The 17,817-nt window shown below is 38.4% G+C and overlaps 1 protein-coding gene across 4 annotated transcripts; it reads left to right on the top strand.

Moving 5' to 3' along the window:
• Positions 1-1,841: 1,841 nt before the first annotated feature.
• Positions 1,842-17,238, top strand: LOC6038479 (zinc finger and SCAN domain-containing protein 2). 4 transcript variants are annotated; one of them, XR_005277707.1, is made up of 8 exons: positions 1,842-2,079; positions 2,337-2,906; positions 6,549-6,626; positions 6,683-7,145; positions 7,212-7,731; positions 7,790-8,212; positions 17,035-17,082; positions 17,139-17,238. XR_005277707.1 is itself a non-coding variant. In XM_038257269.1 (7 exons), the coding sequence occupies exons 1-6, from the start codon at positions 1,921-1,923 to the stop codon at positions 8,202-8,204; spliced, it is 2,205 nt and encodes a 734-aa protein (XP_038113197.1). In that variant the 5' UTR covers positions 1,842-1,920; the 3' UTR covers positions 8,205-8,212; positions 12,664-13,980. The 4 variants fall into 4 exon arrangements, 3 of the variants coding, with proteins under 3 accessions (XP_038113197.1, XP_038113205.1, XP_038113194.1); XM_038257269.1 differs by lacking the exons at positions 17,035-17,082; positions 17,139-17,238 and adding an exon at positions 12,664-13,980; XM_038257277.1 differs by lacking the exons at positions 17,035-17,082; positions 17,139-17,238 and having other exon boundaries at positions 6,552-6,626; positions 7,790-8,272.
• Positions 17,239-17,817: the final 579 nt, after the last annotated feature.

Below are 17,817 nucleotides of genomic sequence, written 5' to 3'. Positions count from 1 at the left end.
TTTCCATATAACCTTATAAATTTGATATATGACTGTTTTTTGCCTTTAATATGCAAACCTTATAGAATTAAATTATCCGAGGCTCGCTGTTTTTTACTTATAAAGTAAACTTATGAATGTAATTTTCTCTTTATATTGCTACAAGTAATCTTGTAAACAAGAAAACGTTGTTTTAAGTTAAGAAATGTGATTTCAGTACTTTTTATTCCGTTTACAATCAGATCTTAACAACATAGTTTTACATTAATCTAAAATAATATCTGCTGTTAACTTCGATAACATTACGCGACATCCTATCGACTGTGCTCATTTCTATAATGCTTAAGATACCCTTTTTCCAATTGCTTCGTAAGCCCAGCATCCGGAATGTCCACATCTACATGGGTCGTGCCGGCAGCTTGGGACGTGTCAGATGCCTTGGACGTGTCGGTCGCTCGGGACTTGCCGGCCGCTCGGGGCTTACTGGCCGCTTGGGGCGTACTGGCTACAATCACTTCTTGGCTGCCTACAGCAGTGCTGTCGAATTCAGCGGACCGTTGAAGCGACGTCTTCGGTTAAAGTGTCCCAGAACCATGGTGGGACTGGACAATGATTTTAGGCTACAAATTTTATAAAATGAGCTTTTGATACGAGAAATAACTTTTATGTTTATGTTTTACCTCTTCCAAGGAACTCATTTCTAAGACGCCCGGATTCACTTCCTCGTCGTCTAGATCGCTCTCGACCAATTCAGACCCTGTTTCACGGTCCGGAATGAACTTAACCTCAATATAATCCTGACTAAGTCCCTCTTCCGGTGGGGCTGGATCTTGGGTTGGATTTGTTTCGAACTGCTCCTGGACAGTCACACTCGTTTAGTTCTGTAAAGTATTGAATATAAAACTTATTTACTTAAATCACAAATTGTGTTAATATTCTTACATTCCGGGTTCTCCACAACAATTGCGTCCCAAAACAAACAAATTGTTTCCGGGAAAAGCAATCCGAGGCGCTTTTCGAATGCCGTCTGGCCAATAGTCACCAAATCAACTGTAGTTAGACCAAACTGCGAGAAAACACGTTCTGATTCCGCCGGAACGTCTCCGAAAAGATCAGCGATGAGTGTCAGCTCGTCGTACGAAACGGCCATCTTCACGTTTGATTTTATATGGCAAGATTATGATTTTTTCACAGAAACAATGTGTATCAAAGTCATAAGCATAGCTTATAAAATTGAAAGCTTATGCGAATATGTATAAGGTCGCCTTATGAATTGAAAAATTAATGATTTCTCAACTGGTTATATGGCTGACCTAGAGAGCCTGGATCTTATTAGAGAACGGACATCTCAAACCAAAAGTACCAGTCGAAGCACGAGAACTGTCAAACGGAGGTACCAATCGAGCATAAGACAAAGGATTTTGCTCGATTGGTACCTCCGTTTGACAGTTCTCGTGCTTCGATTGGTACTTTTGGTTTGAGATGTCCGTTCTCTAATAAGATCCAGGCTCTCTAGGCTGACCATATATGTTTTAAAAGTTGTTTTGGCTGAGTGTAGTGCCGCATTCGATATTTCCGTAGTAACAGTTCAATAGGGCGAATCTACGTTTGTAAACAAGCAGCCATCCCCCTCTTAATTGACGTGAACTGTCACTTGAGCAAAAGGGATAGACTGCTTGTTTACAAATGCAGATTCGCCCTATTGAACTGTTAAATACTACGGAATTTTTCAGTTTCATGCGAGTTCCACGCACACTGACTAATGACGTTCGATTGAAACAAAACTGGCGGTTCAAACGAACGTACCATAATGCACAACTGTCAAACTCAAAACACAAACAAACTCCCTTTCTCTCTCGTTTTCTCTGTTTGTTTACATTCCGCCGCAAGTCATGTGTGGGAGCAGTCAGTGGTGGATGAAATTGTGACAAAATTTACCGGATGGAAGCTCCAGCACCGACGTCGGTCTGTCCTGCCGACGAAGACCGGCGGTTACGATGCCGACTATGTTTTCACACCGGGACCAGCTCTCAGTTGGTGGAGGTTTTCTCCAAAAGCCGCGACCTGTCCAAGCGAGTCATCAGCTCCCTGGGAGTGAAGGTATGTTGAGTGAATTTCGATCAGGACTGTAGAGTCGAAGTCGATGGATTTCGGAACTTTTTGAGGTTCCGGAGTCGGACTCGACAAAACTTTTGAAGTTAGAGTCGGCTAATTTTCAATAACTTTGTATGGTTGCTGTTATTGTAGTCAAAGTCTGCCGAATTTGGCTTCGCTGATAAAGCTATTTGATTTTGCAGCCCAGATTTTTGATTATTAAAATAGCTAGTTACATATATTTGTTCAATTGATCATTGTAGATAAATCGGAGCGAAAAGGGCGTCCGGATTTGTACGGTTTGTGAAACTATCGTCGATATCATTCAAAGCTTCCAAGCAGTTTGCAAGCAAACCAATCAGCTGCACCACGATCGGCGGAACTTCCTGCTGTACGAATCGTTTTGGCCCGGCCACGAGCAGGACGCGGTCAAGGTTACGGAAAAGATGATTTTGAATCACCGCTCCCGGGTTGATAAGACGTTCAGCGACGTTAGCGCCCTCTTACCTAAGGTTGAAGTAGAAACTCAAAACCGACCGATGGTAGCAATTGCGGCCGTCGACTTGGAGAAGGGAGACAATCCGAAAGAACGCGACGATAGCATTCCTGCAACGGAAATGGTTTTGTGTGAGCCAGAAATTAAAGAGGAACCTGGAGAGGAGGACCACTTTATGGAAGAGTTTCCCGGGGAGTTGGATCAAGAGCAGTCGTTTCCTAGCGACGGGGCTGAGAAAGATTGGAGTGATTCGGACAGTGATTTCCGGATAGAAGAAGTTGATTCTGTACCGGGGAATAGCGAATCAGAGGGCGAAGAAGAAACTTCAATTTCGAAGGTAATTAGTTTATAGTTGTAGGTCATATTTTGTCCATGTAACAGTTGTTATTTTTTTAATTCAATTAATTTTTACTTTGCGAAAAACAGAAGGTTTTGTATGAAAATTTAATCCAAACGTAAGCTTCCCAAACGCGGACGTGAACTTACTCAAGAGAACCTTCATGTTCATTGTTTATTGTTTATTTGTCAAGCTTATGTATCGTCATTCGTCATCAGTGTGACAATGGGTCTGTGGGGTGCGATTGTGTCATACAAATTCCAGCATTTTTGTGTGAACGAACTGCATGGATGCCAGAGGCGAATAAGGCATGTTAATCGTACTGCTTGTAAGAGCTAATTAGTCTAGATTATTTTGTGATTTAGCTCGATTAGCTACCTAACAAAATAAACTCATTCGGTTACCAACCATTAGAGAATTTGTTTCTTTTGGATACTATATTGCTGACGGGAAGGCAAACTGTCGACAAACCCGTTTATCATCTATCGATCTATTAAGGAACAAGTTCCGCAAATTCGCCGCCAGGGTTCGTAAAATTAAATTCTATCCCCCAGTGTTATTTTTGTGGAACTAAATTTTAAATTATTGATGGCACTAGTGTACTCCAAACATAGCAAACCCAAAGTGTGTTAATACTGGCATTTTGTAAATTGGATTTGTGGAAGTAATTCGAACAGCGGAAGCTCTCCAGCACGACGTACGACATTAGCGACGGCATAGTTAGATAAATGCGACCACATGATCATCGGCGAAAAGTTTCTGAGACCGGCCAAATTGAACGACTTCATCAATCGCCCGGACCAAGTGCAAGGTCACCTGCCACTCAGACAACGAGCTATCGAAGGAAGAATTGTTGAAGCGCTAGCGGGCCAGACGTGACCTTTTACCTTCAGCGGAACGGTGGTACAGATTGAACTCTTCTTCGGATTCGAAGGAATCGTTAAAGATCTGGTGGATATGAACCACATCCTTGCTGATCAATTTTACCGGGTATAGCGGTATACGCACTTCGGAAGGAATCGGTCAAGAAAAAAATCAAATGGGCAGCAGCGGCAGCGCAAGCAAATCAGAGAGGGTGAAGAAAAGCCCCAAGAAATCGCTCCCTCTCCTTTGTTCTGCTGTTCGTAAAGCTGTTTCTTGACCCCTTTCCTTCCGATCTGCATACTAGCCTTATAGTACGGTATGCTGATCGGAAGGAACGCGGTCAAGAAATGTTGCGTGTTCTTTTCGTGACCCCCCCCCCCCCCCAAGAAAAGTTGACAGCTCGGTTGACAGTTCGGTATGAGCGCGATTGACGGTGTGCGCGCTTGAGGTTCTTTCGAGGAAAAAATAAAAAGATTAAAAATATTCAAAACTTAAAATTACCTAAATAGATTGAAAATGTTTATTCAAAAACATTTAACAACAATTATTAACAAAATTAAGAAATCAATAAATAAAAGCAAATTTAGAAATTCTTATATTCTAAAACAAGAAAAACTGAAATTAAAAAAATATGTAATTATGAAATAAGGAAATTAAAAAACTATGTAATTATGAAATAAAGAAATTAAAAAATTAGGAAATTAGGAAACCAGGGAATTAGGAAATTTGGAAATTATGATAATAGCAAATTAGTAAAATAAAGAAAATAAGAAAATTAGGAAATAATGAAATTATGAAACAAGGAAATTAAGAAATTAGAAAATTAATATGTAAGGAAATTAGAATGTTAGGAAGTTAGGAAATAAGAAAATGAGGAAATTAGGAAATAAGGAAATAAGGAAGTTAGGAAATTAGGAAATTTGGAAATTTGGAAATTAGGAAATCAGGAAATAAAGAAATTTTTAAAATTAGGAAACTAGGAAATTAGGAAGTTAGGAAGTTCGGAAATTGGGAAATTAGGATATCAGGAAACTAGGATATCAGGAAATTGAGTAGTTAGGAAGTTAGGAAATTGAGAAGTTAGGAAATTAGGAAATCAGGAAATTATGAAGTTCGGAAATTAGGAAACTAGGAAATTAGGAGTTTAGGAAGGTAGGAAGTTAAGAAATCAGGAAATTTGGAAGTAAGGAAATTTGGAAATAAGGAAATTAGAATATATGGCTGTTACAAAAGTTTAATTTTTTTCTGGAATACTTAAATTCTTTAATTCTTAAATTCTTAAATTCTTAAATTCTTAAATTCATAAATTCTCAAATTCTTAAATTCTTAAATTCTTAAATTCTTAAATTCTTAAATTCTTAAATTCTTAAATTCTTAAATTCTTAAATTCTTAAATTCTGAAATTCTTAAATTCTTAAATTCTTAAATTCTTAAATTCTGAAATTCTCAAATTCTTATTTTTTTAAATTTCTTTATTCTTAAATTTTCATTCTATTTTTTCAATTTTGGAAGAAATAGATTGTTTGATTTTTATAATTTCGAGGTTTTCGTAAATTTGTGTTTACGAATTTCTATATTTCCGATTTTTAAAACTTTTGGAATTTCGACTTTTACATTCTTTTTGAATTTTTACATTTTTGATCTATTGAATTTATAAAAAACGTAAAAAAAAATAAATTATTCAATTCTGCATATTTTTAATTTTGATTTTTCAAATTTCAGATATTTGTTGAAATTTTCTTTATCATTTAAAAAAAAATATTTGAAATTTCTAGAATGTTTGTTTTTTTTCATATTTTTGAATTTGTTGTTTGGTTGGATTTCAAAATTTCAGATTATTATTGTATTTTCAGTAAGAACATAGATATTTGTATGATTATTGTCAAGTTTCATTTCACTCTGATTTACTTCATTTTGGTCCCGCGAGTGTGGGTAAATCGGACAGTGCAGGGGACTCATAATCCAGAGGTAGCTGGTTGGTACTAGCAATAAATAGTTGGTGACACGATGGCTATAAAGGCAACTTCTTTTTTTACTCCATTTCGACCAAAAAACTAAATCAGTCCTTTTAGTTTCAATATTCTGCTTTTTGAGATTCGGCGAGAATTTTAAATATTATTATATCCAATACAAAATTATTAGAACGTTTGTAATTATCAGTCGCATTCAAAAAAGAAAATTACAATTCTTCAATTTTTTCATCAAAACATATTACAAACAAGCACCGCGCGAAGAAACGTCAAACGCAATCTTTCCGTCTCTGTTACTTTTCAGCTGCGTACCGCTTTAGAAAAATCTTTTCGTGACCCTTTCCTTGACCGTTTCTTGGGCGTTTTTTTGTATGGAGTTTTGCGTTCCTTCCCATCTGCGTATCAGCGTCCAGCTCGAGCTCGGAAGTTGGTGTGCTGCCATTCGAATGTAAAGAACCACTAAGTACTTGAAGTTTACGTCTGTGTTAAAGAAACGCACGTTTTGCGCAATTCATTGGTTTCAAACCAAACTAAGTTAGCTTCCAAATCTATGTACTGATTACCGTCATCTGGGCGAATCGGGACACATGGGGCGAATTGGAACAGCCGTTTTAGCAATGTTGCAGCCTAATATTTTTCTTTTATGAAGTGGTTTCGGTTAGACCAGATTCAGAGCAACTAAATGTTTGAATTTCATTCCCAAATTTGAAGCTTTGAAATGCTCTAAAACTCCATTCAGACTGTAGTCCCGATTCGCCCCAGATGAGGGTACTATTTCTTTTGTAGAATAATCATGACCTTTTTCTAGCACGTCAAACCGGCCAGAGATCGCAAAAAGCAATCAGATTCTATCGATGAAGAGAAAGATTCAACACCCAATGTCAAGGTTTGGTTTCAAACTACCTTAACTTGCAGACTGAAACTGATAAATTTTCCTTTCAGAATCCCCCGCGTCGCCGTGGTAGAAAGAAGAAAGCTGACGCTGAAAAAGAGCAAACCGAGAACGACGATGATGAGTACGAGCCGAGGGAAAAGGGCAAGCGAGGACCTCGGCGCAAAAAGGTTCGCAAATCTGACCCAAGCGTTTGCGAAATTTGCGGCCAAACCGTAGCTTACTTCGTCAAGGAATCCCACCACAACCAGCATCTCGGCATTCGGCCGTACAAGTGTGACTTTGATGGCTGTGGACGGACGTACTTTTCGCGCAACGATTTGAGAACGCACAGCAAACGCCACCAGATATCGTACCACGTTTGTGAGATCTGCGGGCGGAACATCAAGGGCGTGGAGTGGTTCCGGCGGCACGTAAAAACTCACACGGAGGGACCACAATTTACGTGTGAGGTGTGCGGCAGCAAGTTCCGCCGGAAAGCGCAACTTCAGACGCACATGGTCACTCATACGGGTAAGTGTCGTCGATGCTACGGGGTGGACTGGAGAGATCGAATACTTGATTATTTGTTTATTCCAGGCCTTACTCCGCACGAGTGTGGAACCTGTGGGAAACGGTTTGCACTGAAGTACAATTTGGAAGCGCACGTGAAACGGCACCTGAAAAAGGAAGAATCAGAACCCGACAGCAAAGAGGACAAGGAAAAGGAGAAAATTGAAGAAGGTCAGAAGGAAAGCGTTCCTGAAAAGCGAACGTGGAAGTACTATGTAAAGTCAGAATCATCCGGTAAGAAGCACCACCTTACATGTGACACATGCGGTGAATCGATCCACAAGCGGGAAATGGAAGGTCACGTGAACAAACACTTGGGGCGGCGACCTTACTCCTGCGATGTGCCTGGATGTACGCAAGCCTTTTATGGGTTGCGAGGAATTAAGGAACACAAGATGGTGGTTCACTCGGATAAGGTCATTCGGTACGAGTGCAGTATTTGCAACAGGTCCATAAAGGGTTCCGGAACGTTCAAACGCCACGTCATGATGCACAATTCGGACATGAAAGTGTCCTGCCAGCACTGCGGGAAAAAGTTCACCTCCAAGTGAGTACAGAAAAAACATGATCGAAATCCACTTACAACCTTGTTCTTTGCTTTTCAGGAGCTACCTCAAGGCGCACGAGCTCAAGCACACCGGTGAGCGTCCGTTTGTCTGTGAAGTTTGCGGAAGCTCATTTGCCATGAAGGCCTGCTGGAAGATGCACATGAAAACGGTACACCAGCCGGGGAAACCACCCAAGAAGGAGCCGAAGCGGCCGCCGCGCAAGCGCAAGGCTGCCGTAAAAAAGGATTCGGAACCGGCTGCCGTTCAGAAGCAGGTGATCGTGGAACCACCGGTGGTGCCCCCACAGGCGTCGTGGACCATCAACATCCAGACGGCTGAGCAGTACACGCAGTCGCAACAGCGAAATCAGCATCAAGTGACGGCGCCGCAGCAACAACAGGTCATTGTGCAAATTGTGGAAGCTCCCAGTTATGCCACGGTGGAAACGGTGCGGACTGATCATTCGTACTGACAAGAAGTGTAAGTATTTAGTATTTCTGGAGCATGGAACATAATGTGTACGATATTTTTTAAAAGAGACACATTGTATTATTTAATCATGTTATCACAGTCCTGATTAAGGTAAAATTCTTTAACAACTAAAATTTGCTCCAGCCTTAACGCAAGTCTGACAAAAAAAAACGTTACTTAATCCACCCTTAGGTGGTTGGCGCCTTCCTCACATTTAAATGGGGGCTATCCAAAATAGACACAAAATGGCGGTGTTTTTCAGTGTTTTATCAATTTATTAATTTATTCATACCACTAGATTGGGTAGTCAGATCTTCATATTGCAGGTCACATATGTGCTTACAACTTATGATAGGGTAGTCAGATCTTCAATTCAATTCTCATGCTTGATCTGAGATCCGGCCTCTAAAAAATACGTAAATAACACTTAAGTGCTTATAACTTTTGATAGGGTTGTCAGATCTTCAATGTCTTGGACGAGTTGGAAAGGTCTTTTAAATACCTTTTTGAAAATGTATAACAAAAACCACCCTTTTTACAATCTTCCGGACTTTTGCTAAATTTGTTTTTAGCATAACTTTTGAAGTACTTAACTATGCAAAATGTGCAAACTTCAAAGGAAACCACAAAGCAAACTTTTGCGACTGCACCGGGAAGTAAGACGTGGAAGGAATCTATATCTAATAAATATTGACCTGATACTTGCGCAAATTTTGGTACATATAACATATAAGATTTTGGCGGGACGAATTTTTCAAAAAAAAAGAAAACATTTGACTTTGCATTCATGTTTGGTATTCCCAGAGAAGAAATTTTAGTGGTGGTAAAAACTTTTTGCCACAAAAAAAACAAGTTAAGCTTAAATACTTGTTTTATATTTTCATGTTTGGATCAGTTTTAGATGACCAAAAATGAAATTTTAGGAGCTCTTACACAAATTGAATAGACAACTTTTTTTAATATTGGTTTTTTACAATATATCGAAATCATGATTAATAAACATTTGAACTTAATATTTTCGACGATATTTTGATTCAAATTCGATTTGAAATCGAAAAATATTTCATAAAGTTGTAAGTTTTTCGCCCATTAATCCGATCATAATATTTGTTTTTCACAGGAGAGCGATGTGGCTCTGCCGTGGGTAAATGGATGATCAAACTCTGGTCTCTTGAAAGAACCGTTCCAAGATGGATTTTGTTAACCTGAGTTTATTTGAAGTTTCTGAATAAAATTCATAGAATCCTCAACAAATTGTAGTATAAAATTACGTTTTCAGTGTTGAAAACGTTATTTCAAATATTTCATTGCTTATGAATTTGTCAAATTTGTCCCGCGGTGTACTTTTCCTAGTACAGTAGTTGTTCGGTAACTGGGCTGAGAACGTAGCCCAGTCACCGAATGTTGCTCGTTAACTAAGCTGAACAAAAATAACGAGGGGACCACCGATGAATAATATTTTCCAGATGAAATAAAAAAATAAAAGTTACTCAAATTTATTTATAATTCTTACTTTTCATATTTCTTTAATTGTAACTTGAAATTAAACAAAAGTTTGAATTTTTTTTTATTTATTAAATATGATTTTTGCATCCATTAACCCCTCGGTCATTTTGGTTTGTTTTGGTTTTTTGACGTTTGTCTGCTTTTTAACTGGGCTCCGGCCCAGTTATCGAGCGCCCTGTACATTAAAATAAAAAAAAGCAGGTTAAAGAGCGGCTATTGCCCGACTTTTTGAGAGCTAAATAGACATTTTTATGGGGTTCAATAAGGCTTTCTAGGCCCAGTGAAAAAAATATAATTTAACCCAAAAATGGCGAACTCCTCGTCAGAGTGTCCTGATGCAAACATTGATCGAGCTCGAGCTGTCACAGTCCTGCGAAGTATGTTGGCTGTCATATCGAGCGGTCAGTCAAAAAACCAGCTTGAAGTCGCCTTACAAAAAAACTTTTGCTAGAAGGAGAAAGGAAACCTGATGCAAACAAACGTCCAGCTGTAATGTAAACATACTTTGAATGTGTTGGTAAATTTCTGACTAGAAAGCCTTATCGAGAAATTAAATGTGAGAGTGTGTGCGTGCAACATGGAGTTAAACTTTTCAAAGTGCCATGGTAATCTTCACAGCATTTTCACAGAAAGTTTAACCCCATGTTGCACACACTCTCACATTTAATTTCTCGATTGCAACTATCTCATCAATACTTTTGATAGCATTTATAATAATATTTGAACACCACTTAAAAGTTTTCAAACCCTTTATATGCAGTTACCTAGTACATACCATACCAATCAGCATAGCGCACAAGGTACGCGTGCTGTAGCAAGAACCAGACTAGACCAGGCCTGCCCAACGTCCGGCCCGTGAAGCCATTTCATCCGGCCTGCGACGGTTTTTTAAAATAGTTCTATGAACGGCCCTAAAGGCCCTCAGTAAGTAAATTGAATGTCAAAATTATAACAGATATTATAACAAAATATTTATTTGCTTTTGACATAAAATGTTGCTAATTTAACGTTTTGTTTGGATTTTGCTTTTATATTTTTTAAAATGATTTAATTTCATATTTAAACATTCTTTATGTATGAATTTAATTCTTATTATTTCTATATTGATATTTCCAGAGTCTACTATTACACTTGAAAAATGTGCAAACAGATTACAAAAATACACTCAATTTAAGTTGCTTAATGTTTTGGCTGTTTTCACTTCTAATTGAATTGTTTCTTTTTTGGGGATTTTTATTAAAATTGATTTTTCATAAATGAGTAAGCAACCAAACCACATCCACAAGCAAAAATGTTTTTTTCAGAAGAACTTTTTAATGATAATTTTTTCTGGATAAAAGCTTTTCAAAAGGAAATTAATCATATTAAAAATAAAGATCGCGGCAAATATTTTAAAATATTAACAAAAAAATAAATTGAGTCAAGAAACCACAATTCTTTAATTAGCTTCAGCAATTTTTTTGTTTCATAGGCTTCAATAATTCCAAGAAATTTGAAGAATGTCGCATTTAAAAGTATTCGATATATGGGTCATTCCACCTGAAGTGTGCAAGAAAAAACGCAAATTTGAAAATTACCATCTCCGATTCTGCTCAAATTTGGCAGAGCTGTTGAGACTGTCAAAACATGTAAAAATCCCGAATTTCATCCAAATCGGACCACCCCCTCCATTTTGTACCCTCCCAAAAATCGACTTTTTGGCTATTTTTGAGCGAAACCCCTATCTTCGAACGACGATAACTCAGGAACCACAAATCTTAGAGAGTCGGTCTTAGACTCAATTTTGAAGGAAATTGGACGTAGAATCCATTTCCGTGATCAAAATTTGGATTAAAATATTTTTTCTACCTGTATTGCGCAATTGAAAACTTTGAATGGCCGTATCTCAAAACAGCCCTATTTATTTTTTAAATTTGAATCGTATTTCAATAAATAAACAGGTAGCAGTTATTGATCAGCGCGCCCGAGTCCTTCTAGCATATGTGGCGAGTGTAGCTAATTTAGGTAATCTCAAATACTCAAAACTTTAAAATTCGATATCTCTGGAACGAAACATATTCCTTTCTGTCGATAAATGATTCTTATGTAAAATTGGACGGGGAATACGATGTTGAGGTCAAATTTAAAAAATAAATAGGGCTTTTTTGAGATACGGCCATTCAAAGTTTTGAATTGCGCATTACAGGTAGAAAACATATTTTAATCCAAATTTTGATCACGGAAATGGATTCTACGTCCAATTTCCTTCAAAATTGAGTCTAAGACCGACTCTCTAAGATTTATGGTTCCTGAGTTATCGTCGTTTGAAGATAGGGGTTTTGCTCAAAAATAGCCAAAAAGTCGATTTTTTGGGAGGGTACAAAACTGGAGGGGGTGGTCCGATTTGGATGAAGTTCGGGATTTTTGCATGTTTTCATAGTCTCAACAGCTCTGCCAAATTTGAGCAGAATCGGAGATGGTAATTTTCAAATGGTGTTCCGCTTCAGATGGAATGACCCATATATTTTTCTACACTTTTTTAAATTTTTGGTTTTTGAAATCATTTTGAAATGTTTTGTAAAATATTTGAACAAAGGTGAAAAACAAAGAAAAAAAAGTTTTTTCCTAAAGAAGATTTGAATCCAAATTACGTTTCAATAAATGTTATCTTGTCTCGTTGATTGTTCAAACTTGAAAAAATGCAACGATGAAATTTTAAAGGTTTTTTTAGTTAATGATATCAGGTTAATTAATTTCAATCGACAAAAACTATACGATACAATTTTAACCCAAACAAAATAAAAATGAATCAAATAAACACATCTTTGAAAGATATCTTAGTTTTTTTTCGTAAAATCAAGAAATATAAATCTTATTTGCAACACTAGTTTATGTATTTGATTATTTGAAACAACCTAATAAAATAAATTTTATTTTATTTTTTTTTTACTTTTTTCAACTTTTACCAACATTAGTTCCGGCCCGCCACTGCTTCAGAAAAATCAGATCTGGCCCGCAGGGCCAAAAGGTTAGGTACCCCTGGGCTACACGATTGCAGTCATCATGCAGTTAACAGTTTGAAGAGATAGCAGGATATTTCCACTTCAACGCCAACATGAAGCCAAATGGAATACCGAGCAACGACATGCTGTTCAAGATTCGCCTTTATCTGAATTTCCTGAAAATTGAACCTGACCAAAGTATCGACGAAATAACGGAGTCAAAACAAGTTGAAAATTACAGGACGTGCAGGACAGAGTAAAGAGAAATTACAGTACTTCGAAGTACACAAGGGAAAGGGGGCTGAAGCTCAGCTTGACTCTCGGAGGAGGAATGATGTACAATTGGTTTTCATAAAACCTGTTGCAACGGGAACCATTTGACGAAACCAAACGCCGAATATCTCTCTGAAATCGGACTATATGCCTAACAAGGTCAAACAGGTCAAACGTTGATGTACAAAAGACAAACGGTTCGTTGAAGTCCAGCGCAATGGTAACACAAGAGTATGTGCGGTGTTAATTGAAATGGTTGGGAACAAAAAATGCTTCTTCCGCATATTAAACCACTTACTCGATGTAAGAAAGGATCCTGCGATGTGCATGTCATTGTTGTGCATACCGAAAGGTGAGGTAGGCGAGGGGCGCGACAATAGTAAGAAATTAAATTATTTAATTAATTAACGGCAGAAATTAAATACATTAACGATTGTTTACGATCAAAACATCGCCACCTCTCCTTACACTACATTGATTTGACAGTTTGACACCGCGCGTGTTTGTTGTTGTTTTTGGTGCAAAATTTGCGTCCTCGAAGAGCAGGTCGAGCAACAAAGTGCAAGCGCAGCACAGGCGAACCGGAAAAGTACGCAGCGCCATCCAGGGTGGTAAACAGGACGTGCTGGACGATATCGAAGCTGGCCCAGGCGGAAGATTTATTGGAGAAGGCCATCATGTGGCACATTTAGACACACCTGGATGCTGCGTTTGCTCCTCGACTCCAATTCTTCCCATGGGCCACATATTTCGGCAAAAATGGTCCTACGCGGCCCACCAGAAGTTGTTTCCCCTGATGTTGCGCTAACGTTGCCACCCTCATCACTGCCGAGTCGTCGACCTCCATTAGACCCGTGACGACCTCCATCACCCGGCGGAAAAGCAATCGCCGGTTGAACGTAATGAGGACTCTTTCCGGGAACAGAATGTTGTATATTTGTTCACATCCAGCTTATGCACCAAAGTCCTTAGCGATCGGCAATGTGGCATTTTTGTTCCAGACCAAGGGGCCGACCTAGGAGGGAGGGCAAAGGTCCCGAGCCCTCCCCCATTTTGACCCTTTCCTTGGCGAGTAGGCTGCCCTCCAATTTGCCCCCCATACTCAGTTGGAACTCGGCGCTGCTGTTCCAGACACTTCAAGAAATGACCAACTCAACACGGTTCCAGAATTGATACCATTTTTGTTGAAATAAATGAAACAACAGAGTTGAGTTATTTTATTTGTATATTTTCAATCAAATCTACCAAAAAGTCATCACCTAACTAAATGCCACTCCAAGAAACTAACCCTGGTAATGTTTGCTCTTCATTGGACCCCGGTCCTAAATCTGCGAGCGTTAAAGCGGCCAGCTACATGAATCATTTGGCGGACCGAGCGTAAATGCACAGGATTTCATTTCCTCCGGTGCCGGCTTGTTGAAGGCATCGCTGTCACAAGCCACCACCAGCTGCAACGAAATATTGGTAGTGTCCGACGTCTGATCTTGCGTCTGATTGTTGTTTTTAGACTTGAACTGCATCCTGCAAGGCGCATCGCAGGATCTTCGTAATCGATTAAACCGCACTTTTGCCGCTTTTTGATTTGCTACTGGCCGTTGTAATCGAATTCTGCCGGCTTCAACTCTTTTCCGCCTATGGCACGTTTACACCGTCCTGCTCCAGAATCTTCTCCGCATCTTTCTTTTTTTATCCAACGCGACCAAGAATGTCTAGAACTTAGCGGTTTATCGAAATATTCGATCTTACAATAATTAACAAGTTCATTTTTTTACAAGCGCGAAACCAAAACAAACTTGACAGCCGAGCGCGAAAGAGACACGAAGCCAACCAATGTTTTCAAAGCAGGTGAGGCGCTGTCAAATCTCAAATGACATGAGGAATTTAATTCCTTAATGTATTAAATACCAAAAATTAATATATTAAGGCCTTTGTCACGCCCCTCGGAGGTAGGTTTTGTAAAAGCTATTGCTTTTCTACTATAGTGTGTTCCTTCAAAATTGTATGCAGGCTAGGCACTTGAAGTTCACATCTGTGTTAGGGAAGTGCAAATTTGTTTGACATAATTAAAAAAGAAAATTATAATTGAATGCATTCGGACCATTTCGATTTATCTGGTGCACCATTAACAAATAAATAAAATGAAATAAAAAACTATTTTGAATGAAACTATTTTTAAGGCAATTTAAAAAGTATTCAGTATTCTCAATGTTTGATTTGAACAAAATGTATTTTATCTTTTCACTAAATTCGCTGATATTTTTCTTTTATCATTTCAATCAAATCTCGCTCACTTCTTTAAAACGTCCTTTGTACATAGTGCATTGGTTGTTTTGAAAAAGTAATCTAGAAATTTATTGATAATCGATCTATTCGATCATGCTGTTAAAAATTAAGCTTTCAACATTCTTCAAACTGGCTCCACTTTTCATTCGCTTGACAAACTAACGGTTTCCACGGTACGTTGTCCGCGCAGAGAATTTTCATATCACACCCCCAGATCCAATGTCATCCCTGCAGAACTGGATGGATGCCAAAGGTGAATAAGGTATGTTACTCGTACTGCTTGTAAGAGATAATTAGTCTAGATTATTTTGTGATTAAGCTCGATTAGCTACCTAACAAAATAAATTCATTCAGATACCAAACATTAGAGAATTTGTTTCTCTTGGATACTATACCCTGATCGCATAAATGTCCCATATGCATTTTCATCATTTTGGAGTTAATGATGCAGTTTGATTCAAAATCGTGTGCTCTTTCAGAAAAGACTATAACATTCAGTACTTTGTTCTAGAAATCAGGAGGAAATCCAGTTTATTTCGCGAAAACTTAACACGTAGCCTCATGTATGGGACAAACTTCAAATGCGTTTTTCTCAGCTTGCTGTTTTTGCATATGGGACATTTATGCGAACATAGGCAGACGGGAAGGCGAACCCGTTAATCATCTATCGACCTATTAAGAAACAAGTTGGGTCTATGAAGTAGAAGTGTTATTTTTGTGGAACTAAATTTACAATTCGAGAACGCCAAGGCAATGCTGTAGAGCGAATAATTTGATTTTTTGAAATTTTAAATTATTGATGGCACTAGTGTACTCCACACATAGCAAACCTCAAGTGTGTTAATACTGGCATTTTGTAAATAGGATTTGTGGAAGTTATTCGAACAGCGGAAGCTCTCCAGCACGACGCACGACAGCATTATCGACGGCATAGTCAGATAAATGCGACCACATGATCATCAACCGGCCAAATCGAACGACTTCAATGTGAAGGTGATGGAACACACCAGGCTCAACCGGACCAAGTGCAAGGTCATTCAGGCAACGAGCTATCGAAGGAAGAATTGTTGAAGCTCTAGCGGGCCAGGCGTGAACTGTTACCTTCAGCGGATCGGTGGTACAGATTGAACTCTTCTTCGGATTCGAAGGAATCGTTAAAGATCTGGTGGATATGAACCACATCCTTGCTGATCAATTTTACCGGGTATTAGCGGACGCCTAAGTTGCTGCCGGTGGCGAACGGATCACTAAGCTAAGCACAACGATCCATCGGACAATCCAGACTGTTGTGCAGTTGGTTGATGATGGTGAGCAACGTAAGCAGCTCAAGGAGAAAACTACCAGAAGCAAGCTACTATGTTTAAGTCCAGCTCGAGCTCGGAAGTTGGTGTGCTGCCATTCGAATGTAAAGAACCACTAAGTACTTGAAGTTTACGTCTGTGTTAGGGAAACGCACGTTTTGCGCAATTCATTGGTTTCAAACCAATCTAAGTTAGTTTCAAAATCTTATACTGCGTACCGTCATCTGGGCGAATTGGGACACATGGGGCGAATTGGGACAGCAGCTTTAGCAATGTTGCAGCCTAATATTTTTCTTTTATGAAGTGGTTTCGGTTAGACCAGATTCAGAACAACAAAATGTGTGTATTCATTCCCAAATTTGAAGCTTTTAAGTGCTCTAAAACGTGCTTTACCTATTTAGACTGTAGTCCCGATTCGCCCCAGATGACGGTAATATTTCTTTTGTAGAATAATCATGACCTTTTTCTAGCACGTCAAACCGGTCAGAGATCGCAAAAAGCAATCAGATTCTATCGATGAACACCTAATGTCAAGGTTTGGTTTCAAACTACCTTAACTTGCAGACTGAAACTGATAAATTTTCCTTTCAGGATCCCTCGCGTCGCCGTGGTAGAAGGAAGAAAGCTGACGCTGAAAAAGAGCAAACAATATTTGAACACCACTTTAAAAGTTTTCAAACACTTATTTTCAGTTACCTAGTTTTCTTTGTAATTACTCCAAAAGTAAATATGTATGATGTTTTAAAGTATTACCCGACTACAAGTTTGAGCATTTCAAAATTCTTAACTTCGAAAAATCATTGAAAGCCCATAAATTTTTGAAAAAAAAAAAAAATAATTCTCTTGCCCGATCAAACTTTGGCATTTATAAACTTTATCGATTAAATCAGATTCTAAAAAGAGTTCACACACAATTCATAAAACTATGACCGTTTTTCTTCAAAAATCCTAGATTTAAATTTGGGTGCTCTCCCTATATTATTATTCGAAATGATTTTAATGTCCTACAAACATCCAATCTTTAAAATAGCCTTTTTCAAAATTATGAAAAACCTGAAACCTCTAAAATATTACTATCGAATGACTAGACGATTGCAGTCATCATGCAGTTAACAGTTTGAAGAGATAACAGGATATTTTCATTTTAACGCCAACATGAAAACAATAGGAATACCGAGCAACGACATGCGGTTCAAGATTCGCCCTTATCTGAATTTCCTGAAAATTGAACCAGACCAAAGTATCGACGAAAAAACGGAGTCGAAACAAG

Source organism: Culex quinquefasciatus, chromosome 1 (assembly GCF_015732765.1).
Source record: "Culex quinquefasciatus strain JHB chromosome 1, VPISU_Cqui_1.0_pri_paternal, whole genome shotgun sequence".
NCBI classification, from domain to species: domain Eukaryota; kingdom Metazoa; phylum Arthropoda; class Insecta; order Diptera; family Culicidae; genus Culex; species Culex quinquefasciatus.
This window is presented reverse-complemented; position numbering and strand designations above follow the sequence as displayed.